Source organism: Thunnus thynnus, chromosome 5 (genome assembly GCF_963924715.1).
Source record: "Thunnus thynnus chromosome 5, fThuThy2.1, whole genome shotgun sequence".
Lineage (NCBI taxonomy): Eukaryota > Metazoa > Chordata > Actinopteri > Scombriformes > Scombridae > Thunnus > Thunnus thynnus.
The window spans coordinates 7,589,988-7,612,168 of record NC_089521.1 but is presented as its reverse complement, the minus strand read 5'-3'; the positions used below and the strand labels follow the sequence as shown (position 1 = coordinate 7,612,168).

At 39.6% G+C, this 22,181-nt stretch overlaps 1 protein-coding gene across 9 annotated transcripts in view; it reads right to left on the bottom strand.

Moving 5' to 3' along the window:
* The window catches only part of ndrg4 (NDRG family member 4), a 57,135-nt gene that overhangs the window by 14,909 nt on the left and 20,045 nt on the right, over positions 1 to 22,181 (bottom strand). For 3 of the 9 annotated variants that reach the window (XM_067588954.1, XM_067588956.1, XM_067588957.1), the window contains 4 exons: positions 16,100 to 16,190; positions 13,696 to 13,863; positions 10,262 to 10,300; positions 1,443 to 1,548 (listed from right to left, as the gene is read on the bottom strand). In XM_067588954.1, the coding sequence (XP_067445055.1) occupies positions 1,443 to 1,548; positions 10,262 to 10,300; positions 13,696 to 13,863; positions 16,100 to 16,190 (404 nt within the window). Of the gene's footprint in view, positions 1 to 1,442; positions 1,549 to 3,696; positions 3,873 to 10,261; positions 10,301 to 13,695; positions 13,864 to 16,099; positions 16,191 to 22,181 lie in introns of those variants that run through there. The other 6 variants (XM_067588955.1, XM_067588958.1, XM_067588960.1 and 3 more) reach the window with 4 other exon arrangements.

The following is a 22,181-nucleotide window of genomic DNA, read 5'->3' as shown; positions in this document are numbered from 1 at the left end:
TTTTCTACTTCTTAAATCAGCCTGCTTGCCATCTTCTTTCTCGCTCACACTTCTTATCTCTGTCCCTTCTTTTCATTCTCTATTTTTTTGTCCTCCCTCCTGTTCTCTTCTGTTCTCTCTACTTCTCAACCGGGGGACTGGCAGACTGCTGTGCCATCTGCAATTGGGAGTCATTTTGAATTGAATTGAACAAAAACTCCCCACCAATTTTCCTTCATTTTTTTTTTTTTTTGCTGCAACTCCCTTCATTCCTCACCTTTCTGCTCTATGCTGTATGATTGTGCCCCGCAGTTGAGTGATTTAGTGACTGGCTCTGAATACTAATAAGCCTGTGGTTCTGCTGCAGCTTGCAGAAGCAAAAACAGTGTTATTCTGGTCCGTTCTTTACTCTACTGTCTTCTGCATTATATCTAACTGCCAGATGATTTTCTTGAGCTCCAATTTACTGTTTGTTTTTTATTACTGTCATTTTTATTCCCTATTTACTGTATAATCAGTTTGATCATAATAAAAAGGGGGATAGGATCAAAAGAAAAAGGCAGCAGGATTGACAATAAAAGCCAGATATCTGCGTCAGCAGAGCCGTAGATGTGCTCCGGTCCATGATAACACGCTGTCCTGCGTCACCCTCCCCCCCAAACTTCCTCCATCCCTACCCCACCTCCGCCCATTAAGGCAGCGCCGCAGTACCGCTGGCCCCACCCCGCCTCCCTCCGCAGGATGGGGATGTTTTTCTGACCTACATTTCATCGATGCCTCTCGCGCTCACCCTTTCATCTGCCTCACCATCTCCTCCTCTTTTCTATTTTTGTCGCCACACTTTAAGACATCCGTCCCCCCCCTTACTCCCATTATTTCTCTCTCATTGTTTGTTCTTCTGTCTCTGCACCTACACAAATGGATTTATATTATTATCTCTGCCTTTATTAAACTATTGACCACTCAGCCTGTATTAAGCACTGGCGTGTGGGGCATGCTGTCAACACTCTGCTGCTAGACTTCAACATGGTGCTTGAGATAATTTTTCATGTTTATTGTTACAAGAAATCCTAATGAATTCAAGCAAGACCATTTTATAAGATGTGATGTTTTTTCATAAAGGCCATTTTATCACTTGACCTTTTCAGATACAAGTAAGTGTCTTTCTGTAACCTCCTGATAAAACACACATACAGTATGCTCAACACTGAACTGGAATGATGGCAACTTAAAAAGATAACTGTATGTCTGATTTCTGACTTGATTCTTTTAATTACCTGTAAAGTTGTGAAAGTTATAAAGGACCTCGTGCTGGAGGTGATAATGAGTGTTAGCCATGCGTATGTGTTGGGAAGAAATGATGTGGTATGGAGGCTAATTATCACCTTTGATAAATGCAGAAACACCTCACCGACCAGCCTGGAACATCTGTCAAGACACACACACTTGTTGTAGATACTCACGATTCAGTCCCACATCGTGGTAGGTGAGGATGGCGGGCTTGTTTCCTTTTGGCGCCCCACGGATCACCACATGCAGCATCCCATAAGGGGTCTCAATATCGTGTTCCTGTGAAACACAAAAACACACTCTCACTCACCTGGTGATTTGCACACATTCACACCTTTCGGAAAAACATTTGCACCTGAATCCTCCCCGAGCAGACAGGGTGTGAGGAGGAGATAAAACACACGGCCACTGATCAACAATCTCAAGATACATCAATCTATCTTATACACTGTGCACTCTAAGATATTTATAATTTAACCTGCTTTTTATTGAACTTCCGTCAAATGCTGCTTTAATATTAACAGCCAATCTATGCAGGGATGTTCCTCATTAATCTTCAGTGACACAGCTTCTTCTCACAGTATGATGGAGTTGCAGGGGCTCAGTCATAGATAAGCAGGAGGTCAGTAATTAGTGTGAGCAACGACCACAGTGAATCATAACAGTAAATTATTGAAAATGGATTGACTTAACATGTCCTGCTCTGCAATAATTCAACAGCAAAGTGGCTGAGAGGAATTTAGAGTCCATAGAAAAAAAAAAAAAAATTAAAATCAGCAGTCTTCAACTAAAACATGTCTGCAGACTTGTGCTGTTTTTAAATAGTTGACTTGTCGTGCATCCAGACCTCTCTTGTTATGACCCACATGTTGTCAGCATCCGTTGGTCAGAGCCAACCAAACTCAAAATGGAGGTAGGAGATGTGTGTTTCCATGAGCTGCGCAATGTAGGCATACACACACACACACACACACACACACACACACACAAACACTTGGAGCAGAGTGGTGTTTTGGGATTATTATGCCTGGTTTAGGCGTTAAGCCACAGAGAAGCCTTTATTGATCATGCTGACACTTCTGTCTATACACTCCACTTCATACACATACATCCAATACACACTGACACGCCATCGTTATTGTCCTCCGCTCCCTTCAGCATGTTTTCTCACCTTAAACTATTCAGAGACAGAGAAACAGCTGACTGAAAATCCTTTGTCAATCTGCTGCTGTCAATCCGCAGCATCTCTCAACAACCGCCTGCTATTTGTAACACAATACACATTCACTATGGAGTTATTTAAATAACTCGCAAATGACTCACATTACAGAGACAAACAGTATTTATGGTTGGAGCCAACTCTCTCCAAAACTCTGTACAACCCCCCCCCCCGCCAAATCCCCACAGCAGATAGTCATGCAGCCATCAGTTATGAGTTAATCCAGACAGATTATCTCACTATTATTTCAGCATCAACATGAGTGTTATCTTCAATCAAAGCATTCTAATCTGAGGCAGTTACTGCACCAGGGGCTTTGTTCACTGTCTGTTTTCAGTGACTGAATTCTGCAAAATATAAGGAGACAGTTCGCAAACACATGATGACCTTCAGATGTGCGGGACGAAAACACATTGAGAGGAATTTCAAAATATCTTTAGGGGGGAAGTGAAATTTGAGCTTTCAAAATAAGACACTGCTCTCCTGTCAAAATTATTAATTTGCTTTCATTTTTACAAATTAGTTAAAGCCCAAAACCAGCAAATGTCAGGAAACGTCTTGGCTGCGTCACATTCAGCAAGAAACACATAAAGCCGCCTGCATCAAATCGTTTCCTTTCATTTATCCACCCTCCCTTCCTTGCACACACTCATCCGCTTCAAGGTTGCTAAAATGGATGACACTGCAGAAGGATTAACACTTTCTCTACACACTCATGGACACACACACACACATGCTTGTGTATTTATCCGCAGAAGAATGCGCATCGATGCATTGCACAGCATCTGTGCTTAAGCGTGCTTAAGTGTGTCAGTGGGCCACAGTCAGAGAATGACCCATCATTTGGCCCTGACATAACAGTTTCTCCTCCTCAGTAAACAATATAAAGACAAGACATATTCCACAACAGCATTGCAACACAAATACATTTTAATGCTTCCACAATTTTTTTTTTTAATAAGAAATACACTAAATTCAACATTTAGATGCAAACACAAGCAGCTAAAAAAAACATCATAAAACAATTTTCTAAGAAAAAGACATTCTGATTATTCTGATGTTGTTGAATATGTGTGTGTGTGTGTGTGTGTGTGTGTGTGTGTGTGTGTGTGTGTGTGTTTAACTCACACACACTATATGAATAAATTACAGTCACACTCAGTCACAGTAAAACATCCTTCCATCACACACTCTTCCCTGCCACTCACCCCATCCCAGCACTCAGGCATGTTTCCACAGTAAGTGTTCTCTCAGCTGACGAAGAAGAGGAGGAAGAGGAGGGTGCAGACAGGCAGACGAGCAGCCAGGCCTCTCCTGTTTTAAGGGACTAGGTCCTGGTGAGCGCTCGCTGTAGGATGGATAGCTGGATGATAGATGCTGCAGGCTGCTGCAGTGTTTGTCTGCTGGGCTACGCTCCCACACAGACTCTTAAACTGGAGCTGCTGTCCGCCTCCTCCTCCCCTCCCTCCCTTTTCCCTCACACTCTATAGGCACCCGAGACAATGGGTGGAGCAGGCTGAAGATGATTGGCTCAGAGTGCTGCCTCCCCTACGTAGGATTGGTTGTCTGTATTGTCAGTCTTTAGTCTGAAGGCGCTCTCTCTCTCATCAGCACCACTGGTCTAGTTTTGTCTGCTTTCCTTGCTGACCTTGTTATGTTTCTCCCTTTTGGCAAAAACAAAACAGCTGCTGTTCATAAATTAGCATTAATGAGGCCAAATCTTCTGTTGGAAAGAATTAGGAAACCTGAACTGGAGCTCTGCAGTCAGTCTGGACATGACATGTTGTGCAGTAAAAAAGCACTTTTGTTTTAACCACTCTTTTAAGGCCAGGTCACACCAGCACTTAAAACAGCAACATTTCACAGTGAAATAAAGTAATTTAAAGAGAATCAACGTAATCTTTGCTTTCAAATTTCTTGCATTGAGTTCAACTTTGGTGAACTTTGACATCAACTTTGCATCATTAATCAAGAGCAAGCTGACCTGTATTAAGTTACATTAAGGCTCTGGAACAACCTGCCTGTGGATATAAGGCTGGCTGAGTTTGTATTATATTTTAAATCCCTTTTTAAAATATACTTTTATTGGAACTGTCAGGCTGATTTTACCTTCACTTTTTTACTTGATTTTATTTGAATTGTCTCTGTATTTCTATATTACATTTTATTCTGGTCCAGTTAATGTCTTTTGTTACATATACATTCTCTATTTCATTCTTTAACCTGTGGTTTGAAAAGATAAAACCTAAAATAACTTATTTTTGTGACACTTGATAATGTGAACATGTTAGCAAACTATTCCAGCAGACAAGCAACATTATCATTCATTTGGGGTCATGTTTGGGTCCACCTGATGAATGTTAGTCCAATATTCACTCTCCTTTTAGTCTGCTTTGGTCTCCGTTAACTCCTGAGATTAATATCTGGCAGCTAACTGCTCCAATATATTCACCAGCTAGTTGCTAAAGTTCTCTGTCTGCTGTTTACTGCTAAGCAGGTAGTGTACAGTTGGCTTTTAGCTCTTTTTACTGAAAACAGCTGCCTGCTGCAGCCAAAAACACTGATGACAACAGTGTGAGTGAACCAAGACAGTAAAGTTGTGGGCTGGAAAACCCAAACAATGTGCTGAAAGATGTTAAAACGCTCCATAGATCTGATGGAAAAAGCAGATTTGTGAGAAAAATCTGAGTGGATCCATCACTACAAGGGACTCCTTTCACATACAAATAGTCATGTGATCCATTGTTGATATAAAAATATTAATTAGAGTCACTTTAAATAATTATCATTACAACAAAAGGAAAGGTAAATTTCCATGTAATGAGGAACTAGTTAATTTTAGACAACAAAACAACACGTATTAAGGATAAATCTGGCAATTTTCTATATTTTTCTCATTGTCAACAAATCCCATGTAAAGCCAAACCAACAATGAATTAATCTACTTACAAGTATTGTGTGTGTATCCAAAGCCTGATATATCTTTGTCATAGAACTCCGTCGTCATCCAAAAACTATTAAAAGCATGTTAGTGACTCACAATGTTGTACTGGGTGACATGTTCCTTTGCCCTGAAGAGGCATGTTCGTTTGTTTAAAAATGGCTCCAAAGACTAATAAGAGCAATCATGTTTTCAGTCTATGGAGAGTAGTTCTGTGTAAAGCAGAAACCATTCAGCATGCACGGGAAATTGGTTCCATTTACAGAGCTTCACTACCTCAATGTGCTACATATCACAACCTCTTGACTTTGTGCTAAATTGTAAATTTCACAAAATAACTTTACGATAAAGTCAAGAGGTTGTGATATCTAACATGCCCAAATTCTTAGTAATGAAGGAACACGTCACCCAGTACAGCAGTGTGGCTCATTGATGTGTTTTTAATAGATTTTAGACAACGACGGAGGTCTACGGCACAAAGAAATAAGCTATATCAAGCTTTGGATACATACACAATACTGGTAAGTAGAGTTGAGTTCATTGTTGGTTTGGCTCTGCACATGAGATTTGTTGATGATAAGAAAAACATAGAAATTTGCCAGCATTATTCTTTACAGACAAACTAGTCAGTTAATAAAGACTTTGCATCCTTTTACACACAGACAGATTGTTCTTTCTTAATTAATGCATGATCATTTTCCCTTAGCACAACATCTGTATGTTGAGCGCAACAACACCTTTTTGACAAGTGGATTATAGTCTGGAAAATGGTTTCTCTATGCTTTCATCAGGTGAAAATTTAATAAACTACAATATTTCTTAAGCAAGACATAAACTCAATCAGGCACCAGCAATGGTTGATATAATACTGTGCCCAGTATTAAGTGTCCCATCTGAGAGGATTTAGGTTTGTTAGATGTGATTTGTGCCAAAAAAAAAAAAAAAAGACTTTAAACGACCCTCCTCTGTTGAAACAAAATATCATATTGAGGTTTGGTGAAGGGTGAGAAGCATACGTGCGTATTCACATGACTCTGATGGTGTCACTGCGACTATCATGCTGACTACAGTGCACACGCACTCTCACTTACACACATATAGTGGTCCTTTCTCCCTCTCTGCTTCACTCCCTGGTGTCATTCAGCAGCTCGGCTCTTTTTCATGCCTCTTCAACCCCATCTCTCCCCCTTTCCTCTCCCTCTATCCCCTCTTTTCTCTCTCCATCATCCCCCCTTTCCTGTTGACAGATCGCTTGGCGTGCTGACTCAACTTGAAACGCCACTCTTTGCTTTCTCTTCCTCTCTCTCTCTCTCTTTCTGACTTTGTCCCCCCTCTCCTCCACAGAGATTAACTCTCTCCCTGCTGATTCAGCTTGACACTGTCTACTTTAAACATACAATCTCTGCCGGCAAGCATCTGACAGACATTGACAGGCAGGAGGGAATTATGATAACATGGAACATGGAAGCTGCCTTGAACAGATATCAGAAGGATATTCAAGACCAAAATGGTATAGGTAGAAGTGTAGACAACGACTGACATTGTCCATTTTATTTTATTACACCTGCAGAGTTTTTAAGATTTAATTACAGTGTATACTGTACTTCTGCATCAAAACATTAGCTGGGTTTTCTTCTCTTTTATCTTCCATTCAGGCAGTTATGTATTTTAGTACTCTCTCCAATGCTACATTTCCTCTCCGGTTAACTATTGTATATGCAGTGCCATAATGCATAAGCACCCCTCCCCCAACCACACACACATGCATGCAAACACACACACACGCCACTGGTTTCTCCCATTTTCGCAGATCTTTATGTAAATATGATATGTTGTGCTTAGAATTTGAAGGAACTAACGATATCTTCTGGCCTGCTAGACTTGCTTTACATGCAGATAAGATTGAGCTTAGTGTATTTGCATCTACAACAGCTGTGCCCATGACTATGTCATTATAAACTTTAAATTGGTGTCGTTGATGCATACAAATACTTTAGCTTGACATTAGATTATCATTCATATTTAACACCTAACCATTTTTTTGTGTAGAAGTCTGTCTGTCTTTTCCAAACTGTGCAACTATGGTTCAGTTCATTTTTATGCCTGTACATGCTGCCCCATCATCACTTAAACCCAGTCTATCAAAGCATCTTCATGACTAATAATCACCTCATGACGTCATCTATAAAGCTCTATTGTTAATAGAAGAGTAAAACATCATACTCGCTTGTTTACTTCCTTGCTGAGAGTTAGCTGAGTAGATTGATACCACTCTCATGTCTGTGCGCTAGATATGGAGCTAGTGGGGGAAAACAGCTGGTTTGACTTTGTCTAATGTTCAAAAACACTTCTATGACATCTCTAAAACTCACTGATTATCACGTTGTATCCTGCATTCAATCATTTAATAAAGTCACTAATGCTGTATGCACAAGTGTGTTTGACAGTATGCGATGTTTCTGTAGTCAGGACTGTGGAACGCTAATCATGTTCAGATAACATAACACATCACCTGCCATTGTGTGCCTCCATAACATTAATGAGGAGTGTAATTAAACAATTTATTGCAGAAATTGTCTCCATATAACCATGGGAGGTTTTAAAGTAAACTATTTGATTAAGCATTAAAATGCTATAATCGTTTTAAGGAAATTAAATTTCCCTCATTAATATACAAATATACGCACATAATCCTCCAACTGCATATGGAAAAATGTAAGTTCATATAATTTCATCATTTAAAAGAAAATAGTTCTTTTTTAATGAATGTGAAGAGTACTTTGGCAGATTTACAGTTTTCAAACCTGGCACACTATTTATAGCATCTCCCCTTGATCTGGATTGAAAAGATGTTGACTTTAAATTCCTCACAGCTTTTCCTGATGACACATTCTGCTAAAGTTGTTTAATAACTCGTGAGCTCCCCTGAGCCGTGTGCTTCCAGAGAGTGAGTGATCTTCTGCAGAATAAGATCATTTGTCTGTCAAGGTTTTATAAATAACCACATGATGAGGTCACCAGTCTAAGGTGTCTGAGAGCTCTTTCAGTAGAAAACAGAGATAAAATGTTGCCTCATTGAATAAGAGCCTTGAAATATTCAGCGCTTGGACTACATCTCTTCTTCTTCAAAATAGAGAATAAGAGATTTTCATTATCTGAAACTTTTACAGTTTAGCTGAACACACATGACTGTCTAATTACTTCAAGAAATCATTCTGTAAATAAGATAGAGGCAGCCAGCAAGCAGATACAGCACTGTTCTTCAAATGCAGCACAGTTTTTTGAAGTGTCAGGTTTAAGTGTGAAAGAGAAGTGTTCCATGAGAAACGTTGCATCACTGCTGTCTGACACTCAGCACATGTCTGACTAGAATAAAGCAGCAGAGTTGTTACGTGTGTGAAGCACGACTTCTTACAGAAAAAACCCAGAGGACTTCTCAAACTGACGGTGTAATGCTTCATGCAAGTTGAGTAATTGGAGAGTTCAGGTGCTCTGATTAGCTGAGTGGAGTTTAAAACTGATTAAAGATCGAATTAATGCACTCATAATACAACAGTATTTAACATTTAATTTTAATTAATCTAACATTTTATACAGTACCAATTTTATGACATTTTGGGCTGTGATTGTCAGGCTCAGCTATTATACACACTATTAAAGTTAGCGTGTTCACATATATTAGCACTGTTAACATGCTAATGTTAACTCTTAACATTAGCATGTTAAAGTGGGGACTACTCATTAGTCTGACAGTCCATTTTCCCAAAAACAAACACCCATTGCTCCAAGAATACACACTCTGGCTTTACTACAATCCAGACTCTGTTAACATATTGCTCTATTCAACAGATCTGTGTTCCCTGTTACACAGATACTCCTCCTAAATCATAACGTATGACTTTGTACGTCTCCTAAAGAAAGACTTTTCATTTTGGCTGATATTTACCTTAAACAGCTAAGTTAAACAAACTAAAGTAAGATGTAGACATTATGAACATGTGATTTAATTAAATCAGAGTTCTGCTTTGTGAAACATGACGCCAAATTCATCAGAAGAACAGGGTGAATTGGAAAAGTCTGTTTGATAAGCTAATTTACATTTTAAATGACTGACGAGGCACCAACACAAACATGCTAGTTTTAACTATGTAGTTTGGCCTACAGTCACCTGTACTTACAATTGATTGGAAAATATATTTTAATATTTTATTGATTAAAATGTAATTAAATATCATCAGTCTTTAACTGTTTCCTACTGTCGGAGGAAAACTCAGCAATTTAAGTAAGCAGGTTTATCACAGGGCTAATATATAAACATTCACAATCACACCGCAGAGCAAGTTATAGTTGCCAGTTGACATAACATGCAAGTCTTTGAACATAGACACAGAGAGAATATGCAAACTAAACACAGAAAGACTTTAACTGGGCAGTGGATTTAAACACTGGACCGTATTTCTGCATTAATAACTCCACCACTGTTGTCATTTTGTACTGAATAATCTTTTTTAGCAGTATATTGGAGTCATAGCTGATACAGCCCTTCCATCTTAAAATAATTGTGACTGTATAATCCCTGTTATATGTTTAGCCTTATGAAATTACATATATTCATCTTCCACCGTTCTCTGTCTTTTCTCTGTTGACTCAGGCATTACTGTTTACCCAAGTGAGCAAGTGAGAGGAGATGACAAACAAGAAAATGAGGGAAGATAGATGGCAAGAACACAAAAGACAAGGTGCAGTGATAAGAAGAGAAAGCTAACAAAGAGGAGAGAGGGAGGCAGGCTCAATCTCAACATAACAACAGCAGCACACACATCAGATCATACCTTCCAATCCCCTGCTGGCATCAGCTGCTCACAGCTCTCCTGCAGAGAGAGACAGAGACAGAGATAGAGGGGGAAAAAATTAAATTAAAATTGGAAGTAGATAAAGTGGCACACACACACATATTCCTCCATATTAAAGGGTGAATCCACTGTTGGAGATGAAGGCCACTAGACTCACAGAAGAGCTGCACAAGCTGTGCACTGTAGGTCCAAACCACAGACAGAAAAACCAGTTTCCCAGAAGCACCTTAGCAGCGCACGGTCATGTTTAAACCAGAGATGAGCTGGAGGGATAGTTTTATCTCAGGATGTGTACACTATATTTTGCAATCATTGCTGCTTTATAAGCAAAAAAATCCAAGAATTTAGTAGTAAAATTGTAGTGTATGCATACATACTGTGTGCAAAACACCTGCTACTCCAGTGTATCACATTGTAAAAAGAGAGTATAGATAATTTACTGAAGTGCATGTGGGAAAGTGGGAAGAACTCAGCAGTAAAAAGTGAGGGAAGATGGTGTTTTAATACAGGATGAGAGAGAGCATAGCAACCAGATTCCCCCCTAAAGCAAGTTACCTCAACAGTCATCCACATCTGTGAACAAAGATGAGCTGGGCCATATGATTGGGGCATAAAAATAACATTTTCATCATCTGACCACAGCGGCAAAGCGGGTCAGAATCCCTGCTAGCCAGTCTGACTCCTTGACTGCCAGAATAGACTGAAAATTTCAGAGACACTGATTGATGACAAGCTGGCTTCAGTAGATGTGACAGCTGCACCAGCGTCAGCCAAAGTGTTACAGTTTCTGAACACTTAGAATTTAATGTCAGAGAAAATAGCATTTGGATACATTTTCATGTAGAAGAAAATTGTATCGTACAGTGGAGATGCTCACTTTTCAGGTGGGTTTTTAGGGGAATCTGGTCGTGACCTTTCCTTTAAGAAGAGATGTATTGAAATAAAACAGTTGTTTTTTAAATGCATACTGGTGTGCTGGAAAATAACACATGCCTAACAGCAACATTTGCTTCATTTTTATTACTGGTTTTGTTATTTTTCAGCACAAGTGCATTCTAACCTGTGTTACTTCAGCACATGTCATTTTAAGAGCTTATTCCTGCTCTGCTGCCTCTATAAAAGCTTTAAAGCAGAGCAAGAACATCTGGAGATCTGGACGAAGAAAATTAAGGACATGCACATGTGGTTAGACACCAGTTATAAGTGTCAGAAAGATGCTTCTTTGTTACACATGCAAGTGTAAGGTCTTAGTTTACAAGTTCACACGGGAATTTCTGAAGAGATTTCTGAAAGAAAACATGACAGGATTAAAGATGGATATATACAGTAAATACAAAGTCTAAAGGAACAGTGGTGGGTTAATGCAAGGGGAAAAGAGATAAGAAAGTCATTTTTGTGTGTGTTATTAGCAGTAAAGAAGACTGGAGGGAACAAGGTTAGATCAGGGACACACCTAGAGAGAGAAAGACATCACTAAAACACCAGGACCTCAAGCTGCCATATAGAGGAATATGACAACTTCAAATAACATTAAATGAGCTGTAAAGTTTTGCAATAGGCTACTGTATCATCGCCAGAGCAGCAGGAGATGTGAAGGGGAAGAAATCCAATAGATTGATGTCTCCTCTCAACTGAGATGTGCAACTGAAAGGGCAACTCCAGTCCCTGTGGATTTCATGCAAATGGCTCTTTGTTGTCAAAGGGAAAATATTAGTGGTAACAGTACGGTGGTCGGACCAGCAGGCGGCACTCTTCTCTTTCTTATCACTCCCAACCAGTGGTACAGTGCTCAGAGGATGTCCAGCAGCTCAGCTCAGTGAGAAGGGAGATTGTAGAGCTAGAGAGTGTGTATGGTCTGAATGAAACGTTTGTCAGTCTTTGGCAAAATGTGTTTTATTTTAGTGAAGTTCTTAGCATTTAGAGGGTGTGAGGAAGAAATTCTCCACAGAAATCAATAGAAATTTACTTACTTAAAAGTGATGTGATCCCTACAGGATGTGTATAGCTGCATAGGCTGCTGTGAAGATGTGTTGGACTAGGCTGCAGCACTGTTGTGATGTAATGTAAGGTGTTTGTTTCTTCCGCCTCTGATTTCTAATCTCTGAGTCTCTGTGTCTGGAGGTTGGTTTCCTGAATGTAGATTCTGGCCTAGATTTGGGGCTGTTAAAAAAGAATTTCTGCTGAAAAGCAGAATTACAGCAGCAGTAAATTTAATTCATCAGGTCCAGGAGGATCAGAGGACTGCCTTGATTAAGTCTGATCCTAGAGACGTCATGAGTGGAGACGTCTCAGAGGGGAAAAAACTTTTGTTTTGAAAGTTTTGAAACCAGTGCATCAAAAGGCTACAATACTATAATCAAGCTTAGCAGAGGTGGTATCAGATGTATAGTGGATGACCCTTTGTGTTTTGTGTTTCTGTATTTAACTCAAATTCTGCTAATATTGGTCGCCACCGACCAATTGTTATTATATTACTGTATTATATTACTGTATGTGGTCAGTGTGGTTCAACAACACACATGAGGGATCTGCAAGCTAAAATAATAAACTGGTGTTTTATCACTGGATGTATTGTGAGAGAGTCACCAGTGGTCAAATACTTTATTGTACTTAAGTTCAATTTTAAGTTATTTGTATTTTACTTGAGAATTTCCATTTCATGCCACATTTATGCTATACTTTAACTTTACCACATACAAGGCAATATTGTACTTTTTACTCCTCAACATTACTTTACAGATCAAAGTTTTACACACAAAACATATGATCGTTTTATAAAATATGATGCTCTATTATAGCTCAATCTACCCAACTGCTGTAGCTTCACAATGATGTACCACAACATTAAAATGTTGCTTACACCTTAATGTTTCAGATTTTTTTAATAGAATATATGATAATGTAACACAGACAGGGGTTATTCTGCTGCATAATGAGTACTACTGATACTTTAAGTACATTTTACTGATAATTCTGCACTTTTACTTAAATAATATTTTGAATGTAGGACTTTTACTTGTAATTATTTATTTATTAAGTGTATTGCTGTTTTTACTTAAGTAAATGATTACTTCTCCTTGACTACTTCTTCCACCACTAAAACTCACAGTGGAACAGTAATGTTTTTCTCTTTTATGACTGTAGAAAATGGGTGTTTTCTATCAGCAGTTACAAGGGGCTACCAGCAGCCATGTTGCGGTAGAAACAACTAAACACACATTCTGCACAAGAGCTCAGAGAAAATGCTCGTCACATTTCATGGGATTTTATAAACTGCCTGATATGCTTCTTTTGATATTTGCTGCATGATTTAGTTCTTTTTTTAAATAAAATGTCAAGTGTCTAGAAAAGTATTTAGATGAGTGCTCCGGCGGTCTCATGTTTCTGGTGTTTCTGGTTGTTCTGGTAGTTACCGGGAGGACCCCGCTGGTCCGACGGCGGGTCTGGCGGAGCCAGTGCCGTGCGATGACATGCCAGCGGTGAGTGGGGCGGCTGGGGGGAGGGGGGTTGTTAAGAGGGGCAGGGCTGGCAGGGCTGGCAGGGCTGGCCGGCCCCCCTGACGCCTCCTGTCCTTTATCCTGCTGTGTTGTGAAACAACAAGCACAACAAGGTGGTTACTGGGTGAAGACCAGTAGCTACACAGCAGCAACATACAGTAAACATACAGATCATTCATTTTCTGATGCAGTGTTTATGGAGGACCTAGAAATGCTCCTCTATTTCTTAGCCTTTAAATGTCACAGGACCTCTGTCCTCTCTTTGCTTCATTTCACTCCAACATTAGCACAAAGGTCAAGCTGACACTTTCCTTTAATTGGAAGAGAGGAACAGGTTGTGGGTGGAGATATAGAGGAAAACCACTCGGATCAGTCTGCCCCCTGCAGCTCTACACCAGAAATATGCTGCATTCATGTCACAGGAGAATCACTTTCCAAGTAGAAAATGCTGTAGCTGGTATGCTACTTTCAGGGCCGTAACCAAGACCCTAGAAAGACTGAGGCTATGAGTCCGTACAGGTATGAGATTGGTATAAATCTTCTCATCTGCAAGAAAGCATTTTCGAAAATGTCGAACTGCTGCATTAAATACGTCAACTTTAAATATATTGAGTTTTAAAGTAATGGAAACAGCCTTTAAATATCGACCATGGTAAGTTAATGTCCTTAGGACATGACCTCAGTGTCCTCAGTGGAGCTACAGCCCCTGTTTACTTTGAAACATACAGTAAGGTCTGTTAATATGTCTTAATTTTTACATTTTCGAGCGAAAAATCTGCAGCAGTGTCAGGAATTATATATCTACTGCAAATAAAATTACCTAACTGAATGATTATGATGTGCCTGTTTGGACAAGGCAAAGTCCAAAGGCAGCTATTGGTTTATGAGTGCTACAGCAAGTGTGAAAACGTCCCTTGACTTCTTGACAGCTTCAAAAAGGTTTCAACAAATACAAATATGAAAACCTCTGAGTTGTAAAACATCTCTGTAAGGTGTACGGATTGAATGCAGCGTTAGTCCAACATCACTTGCAGTGAGTCAGACCATTGTGTTACCAGTGTTTTGTGCCAAGAGGTAATCACTCAGTAACTGCACTTAAAGGTCACTAACACACTGTTGCACAACACCACAGCAACAGAACTAAAACGAGCTGGAGGAAGAGAGAGGCAGGAGATAAAACTGCAAGTGCATCTGAGCTGCACTTGTCTTCGACAGAAAAATAAAACGAGTGGCCTGTTGAGTCACGCAAACATGTAACTGGATCGATTAGGCAGTCGATGGCCTCGATTATTTACGAGCAGCAGTACGTAATGAGCGGGTTGAACGACTTTTCGCTGGATGAGCGGATCAATAGCAGGATTAGTCATTCTTATTGACGCACAACATATTAGGCTACTTCTAATAAGCTACTGAGTCACAAAACCCTGACCTACTGTATCTCCTGTTTCATTTCTGACACACCAGCCAAGTGAGTCATGGCTAATGTCTTTAGTCAGTGGCTTCATTCACGCTTGACACAGATTCCTCCAGCAGAAATAAGAGGCTTGTCAGCAGCAGAAGAATACTCCATGCTTGTTTATGGTTAGCTCAATATGTTGTTTTCATGCTATTCTGGGCAGTAATGATTTGGTTGCCTGTTTGCTTTCCTGATTGATAAAAACAGCATTTGCTTCTCATAATGGACTCCCATTCATTTCTCTTTGAGCTCGACTGTTCTGCTATATTGGATCAAGCACCCTTTATCTTCTTTCCTCCACTCCCTTCACACAGCTTGCAGGAATGATAACCAACTTGCTTCACTAAGAAATAGCTGTTTGACAAGTTTAAGGACAAAATTTGTCTTTTTCAGGCATAAATCTTGCTTGTTCAAGTCGCTTTTCCATCAAGTTGATCGGGCATCTCCGCCGCTTCCATCGGTGAGTGGCTCTGAAACGTTCAAGAGCCCCTGATTCAGCCCCAACCTGTTGCTTAGGTAATAGACAAGTGGACTGGAATAAGTGGCCTTTATGTAACCGCCCACTGCCTCCTTTCTGCCTGTTTTTGCCTTTCTCTTTGTCCTCTACCACTCTCTCTCAGCTTAAATGAGCTTTCATCTTTTCATAGTGTTGTTATCAAAGAGTCACGGTTGGATGGAGTTCATTAATTTCCTCCTCCGCTAGTAAACAAGCACATTGTCTAATTATGAGCCATCACAGTTAATGAGTGCAAACATCTCTTTCTTAATACGGCAAGAGTTTCAGAGTGGTTCATCGTACACACTCTGATCAGCATATGGACACCCAGACAGGACACACACAGTAAATAAAGCCAACCGACTGACCAAGTCTGAGTCCAGTCCTCTCTGCTCCGGCAGCAGGGGCTTCTCCTCTGTGAACTGCTGCTCCTTCATCCCCGCCATCCTGGACAGCAACCTGCAATTCCCATGGCAACAAGCACAAACACACACACACACACACACACACACACATACACACACACACACACACACACATATCTAAGGTTACATTATAATTTCATCATGCAGGATGTCTGTGTTTGACCTTAAAAAATACGATTCATCTGCATTTGCATCGCTCCCAGTGTGTTACATGAGGATGGCAGTTCAGTTTCGATAGAATGGAATGAGTGATGTCCTTCATGGAGTAATTTCACAAATCCACATTGTGAAATTACAGAAGGAATCAGTTGGCGGATTAAACTACTGAACTGGAATAATCTAAAGAGCTGGCAGATGAGGAACTGATTTGAAACGGAGGAGATGAAATCAAGATGGGAATTACTTTTGCTGCAAACCTGCCCTGATTTCTTGGAAGATGTACTGGTTAAAAAACACACACGCACACACAGCTACAGTACACACCAGAATTGAGTGAAAAGTCACTAAAAAACTAAACGTACTGAACCAGTGATGCTTCAGATTCAAACTGGAGGTTGATCCTTCCTAAAATTAAAGGTGCTCTGTAGAGTTTTCTTATGAACGAACACTTTCTTTTCATAGTCAGTGTTTCTCACCAAAACACATTCTGTGTATCCCTGATAACTAAAACACACGTTAAATAAAAATGATTTTTTGAGCATTTAATTACATTGTTTACATCCAAGTTTGCTTTCTATCAGTCGCTTCATTCATAAAATGCATAAAATGATATTGCTCTATATCTAGTGGTCAAAAACTCCACACAGTATCTTTAATTGTGCCAGAATTTGTTATGTGTAAAGTGAGTAAAAAAGCACAGTTTATGTCATTTATGAAGCACTACTGCAGATAAGATGGTATTTTCTCTGTCCACTAGCAAAATACATCACATGAGCAGTTTACTACTGTACTAACAAAAATACTTAATCCCTAAGAGATGAAATCCAGAATGTAGAAAAGCAATAGAAAGTTTGGAATCTGGACCTATCATCTGTTTGCCCCCCAAGATTCTGCAAAAACATAGTTAGGTGATGTTCTTTTCTAGTTTGTGAGATAACAAAGACGCACTCTAAATTGGAGTCGACATAGATGCTTACTGACCGAGATCACTCTGTAAAAAGAGGAGCTTGGAAATGCAGAGTCTACTGCCCCAAAGATAACAAGGACACTGAGGCTGTACTAAGGTCTAATTACACCGGCCTTTTGTGTTTGAGGACACAGACACACACACACGTACACACACACACACACACACACACACACACACACACAATTGTACACAAGGACACAAACACACGCCAACATATCAACACACACATAGTGGGGTCTGACAGTGTCAGTACAATAACACCACTCAATGATGACAGTCCACCAACACAGGAACAGTGAAGAACACAACATAAACATCACTACACACACACACACACACACACACACACACACACACACACACACACACATGCACACACTAGCTTGCCCAGGGCTAATTTAGCTTGTATTGACACTACATCACCTTACTGAGGTAGTGACTGGCAAAATTGACTTTTTTCTTTTCTTACATTAAATAACACTTTCAGGGACTACTTTTTCTGATTAAATGGGAAGATGATGATGTGTACAGATAAAAATCAGTACACAACAGATAACCTGTGATTTATTGTTATCCTGCTAGAATAGCTCCAATTGACCCAAGCCCTGAAATTCAAAGTAACTTTTGAAACAGTAGGTTCTTGATTTCAGCCAAAAGCAGTGAGGTCTGTGGCCCGTCCAGAGTAACAGGGACACTGTTACTGAATTGCCTGTAGCAGCACAAACAACATTACATTCACCTCCACTGTATCAGGGTGGCAACAAAAGGCAACTATCCCAAAACCCTGACAAATACAACCAAATCTATCTCCATGGATGATTTTATATTATTATACTGGTTTGAGTAACTAACCCTTAAAGGGCTCGCAACACCATCATTGTAGTTAACAACAGTAAACACAACACACCTCTCTGCCTCCTCTTTTCTGTCTTGTTCCACCATTTTCTCTGCCCCCCTCTGGGAGTCCTTCAGCGTAATCTGTGTTTTTATCCGACACCCTTAAAGAGACAAAGCCCAGATGCCACTTCCAGTCACTCCCAGCAGCTGATGAAGTGTGTGTTTGTGTGTGACCCTGGAGTGTCAGAGCCAATACTAACATGGGAAAATCCGCCCTAAGAAATTATACAGCACGTCATTCCAGCACTGATTTTTTTAAAGTAAATCCCCACCTGTCAAAGATATAATATGTAACTAATCTGTGCCACTGGCAACAAGTCACAAGGTGACTTTGTGAGCAGAGATGGAGCCGGCCACAGTGTGTCCAAATGAGCTGCATTTCATAATGGTGCTCTAAAATAGACTCAAGTCACCCCGAAAAACTGGTTCAAGCATCCAAGTCTTCATAAAACATCCAAAGTCATAAAATCAGCTATAGTATTGTAAAGTTTAATGTAAGATGGATTTTGGATTTAACAACACTATCTTACTGTAGTGCTGAAAGGATCAGTCAATTAACCAATTAGTCAAGCAATAGCAACCTGTATTTCTTGCCTGGTGTAATGTCTTTTTGGCAATGTTGCCATTTAGCAAACGTGATGTATAAATTGTTATATTATTATCTATAGATGACTAAAAATATATTTTTTTAAATGTTCCATCAAACTTTTAATAAACCAGAATTATCCTGTAAAACTTGGTTTCAAATCACAATTATTTTTCTTTAAGTTTTAAAAAAATTATGGCTAAATATTCAACAATCAAAAGATCGGGGGGAAAATCCTTTGTAATTATTTATAAAGAGTTTGTTTAATATTCATAAACTCAGCTAAACTGTGTCATCAGGACTGTGTGGCTGTGGTTTGATTATATTTGATTGACAGTTGCCTGATAACATAAGAAACCACACACCTGTCATCACATAATGATTCAGATGTTAAATCCTGATTGGTGCTACATGTCATCACCTTTTTCCCACTGGGTATATGGTTTTTTTTAGTGCTGTTTCAGAGACACTTCAATCCTGATAAAATGACTGGAAGAAACTACTCGGAACTGTCACATTTAAAGATATAAAACATCACAAAATCTGTCAACAGCTGATCTATGAGCCCTAAAAAACAAGTCAGTCAAACCTTAAAAAAAGACCTAACGATTTTGGTTTTCTGTATTGTACTCCTTCCTCTCTCTCTCTCTCCCTCCCATCATGACCAGTTTAATAAATGGGTGAGTGTGACCTTTCTGAAGCCACTGGAATGGAACCATGAGGAGTATTAACATGAGAGCAGAGACCAAACAACACCTCTCTTCCTCCTGCTCCTCACTAGCTGTCTGCCTGCTGTTTTCCTCTGTCATCACCTTTACATCCACTTCACTAATCCTTTGTCCCCTCCGAAAATAATAAATCAGTGACATGTTTATATCCGTCATACATTTTCCTGTTCTGTATTTCTGAGTAACATCACTCTGTGGTAATCTAACATTGGTGACAGCTGATGATGGGTTTTACATTTGCTGTGCTAAACACCATGTCTGGAATCCTTTAAAACCAGTTTGGTGGACAAAAAACATTTAGTCTTGCAAAAAAAAAGAAGCCTGGGCCACATTTTTTGCTTGTAAATATCAAGACTTTTTCAATTATTTATTTATTTTAGACATACAAAACAACCAACCACACCACAGCTGCCATGGCTGAACAGACAAACAAAAGAGCACCACACTCAAACTTCATCCACAGATAATCCAAAGAAAATGAATATTACAGTACCGCCCACACTGTTCAAAACAGCACAGAAATGAGCACAGAGCATCAAAAATGCAAAAACAATAGAGAAGGGATCTCAAGGATTACTTCCTTATCCTTATTTAAAGGGACAGTTCACACCAAAATCAAAAATACATATTTTTCCTCTTACCTGTAGTGCTATTTATCCTTTTAGATAATTTTGGTGTGAGTTGCTGAGTCTTGGAGATTTTGGCTGTAGTGTTGTCTGCCTGGAACTAGACGGCACTCAGCTTGTGGTGCTCAAAGCGCCAAAAACTATACCTTTGAAAAACCCAACAGCAAAGTCTCTTTCCTGAAGTCATGACCCGGTTACTCAAGATAATCCACAGACTTGTTGTGAGCAGTTTCATGTAGGAACCATACCGCAACTAAACTAGACCCGCCAACCATCTCTGTGCAGAAGATAGCGCGCATCTACTCATGGTTAGCGGGTGTAGTTTGGTAGAAAGAAAATAGTCCGATGTCTCCAAAACTCGGCAACTCACACCAAAACAATCTAGATGGATAAATAGCACTACAGGTTTACACTACACTACAGTTTATTTTGGGGTGAACTGTCCCTTAAACCTCCATGAATCTTTTTTTTCCCTCTTTTGATCTCTTACATAACTGCTTCCAGTGCTTTATAATTTTCCCTCTGGAACTATCTGTGTACATCAGACTGTATTTTTATGTAAATTTACATTGCTTTGAAAATGTTTTCTCCCCCAAAGGCTTTTTTGTTTATGGACTATCAGCGCAAAACACAGTCTATACACAAGCCCAAACAAACTCAGAAACATTTATTATATGAGTATAAAATGGCATGAAGTGGAAATACACAGTACCACAACTCTGTACTGTACTTGAATCCATGTACTTATTTACATTCCACCACTGAGGACTGCACAGCCAGGTTATAATTCAAGCTCTCATCGTCTCTACTTCTTTTTTTGTCTCTGTGTTTTTCAAATTTATCACCACTGTTTGACAGTTGTTTTTTTAAAACTCCTTTCCCTACACCCTCCTTTTCTGTCTTCCAGCGTCTCATCCCTTCTTCCCACCCCCCCCCCCCCCCCCAGCATATTTCTCTCTTCTAAACTCCTGTCACTTCCATTCTGATGTTCTCATTCCTCTTTCTGTTTCATCTCATCCTCCCATCTCTCTCTCCTGAGTCTACCGCGCCTCATCCCTCTCTTTCTAACCATATCTATTCAGTCCGACATGCTTATGTAAGGCAGCTGGTTGTGAAATCAATTACCATTGCATTACACCGGCTATATTTGGCTTCATGACGCCACTGCTGCCAGTGGAAAGATACCAGTGTTGTCCTTCTCAGATTCAATGCTTTGACTTGTGTGCAACGTTGCATCTATGATAATGTTTTTTTGTTTCTTAAATAAAAATGTTGATACATGCTGTTCAGAAATCATAAATGATTGTGTGTCTCTTATAAGTGTGAAAAGTGTACGGAGGTGTGAATGTGTTGGGGATACAATTTAGTCAGTCTGTTGCTCATTTAGTCTGCTCAATACTTTGATCTGTGGCAAGAAGTCTCAACAATTACTGTTCAGATTGTAATGAAATTTGCTAAAAACTATTCATGGTACCCAGAGGATGAGTCAGAATAATTTTAGTAACTTTGTGACATTTTGTCCAGCGCCACCATCAAGTCAAAATATCCGCTTGACACAAACACTTTGGTCCCTACGCAGCTATACTGACAACTCTGCCCTGATTTCTATGGAGTTTGCTGTAGTCATGGTCCTCAAGTGCCACCATCAGTCCAAAGGTTTAATTGTACACAAGATATATCAAAATCAAATGGGCAAATAGCAATGAAATTGAGCACAGCTTTGACCTGTGCGCTACTGCCACCTTCAGAACGAACTTTACCTTTTCATTGTTGCTACAGGTACGGCTCTAAGAACAATAATATTATCAGTATGCTGTTGGTTCTATTTCAAATTTTAGTTTTGCAGTCTATAATGAACATTGCCAGCTGTAGGGGCTGCTAGCATGCATTACGTTTTAAGTCCTGTTTGTACAAGTCTGTATGTTCTGTCTCTGCATATGTAGCCTAATGGGGAAAATTTGATAAGGTGAATATTTTCTACAATGCGTACAGTTTCATATTTGTCATTTGTGTCTTAAAACACCACCCACATGTCCATATCTACATTGAAAGCACTGGT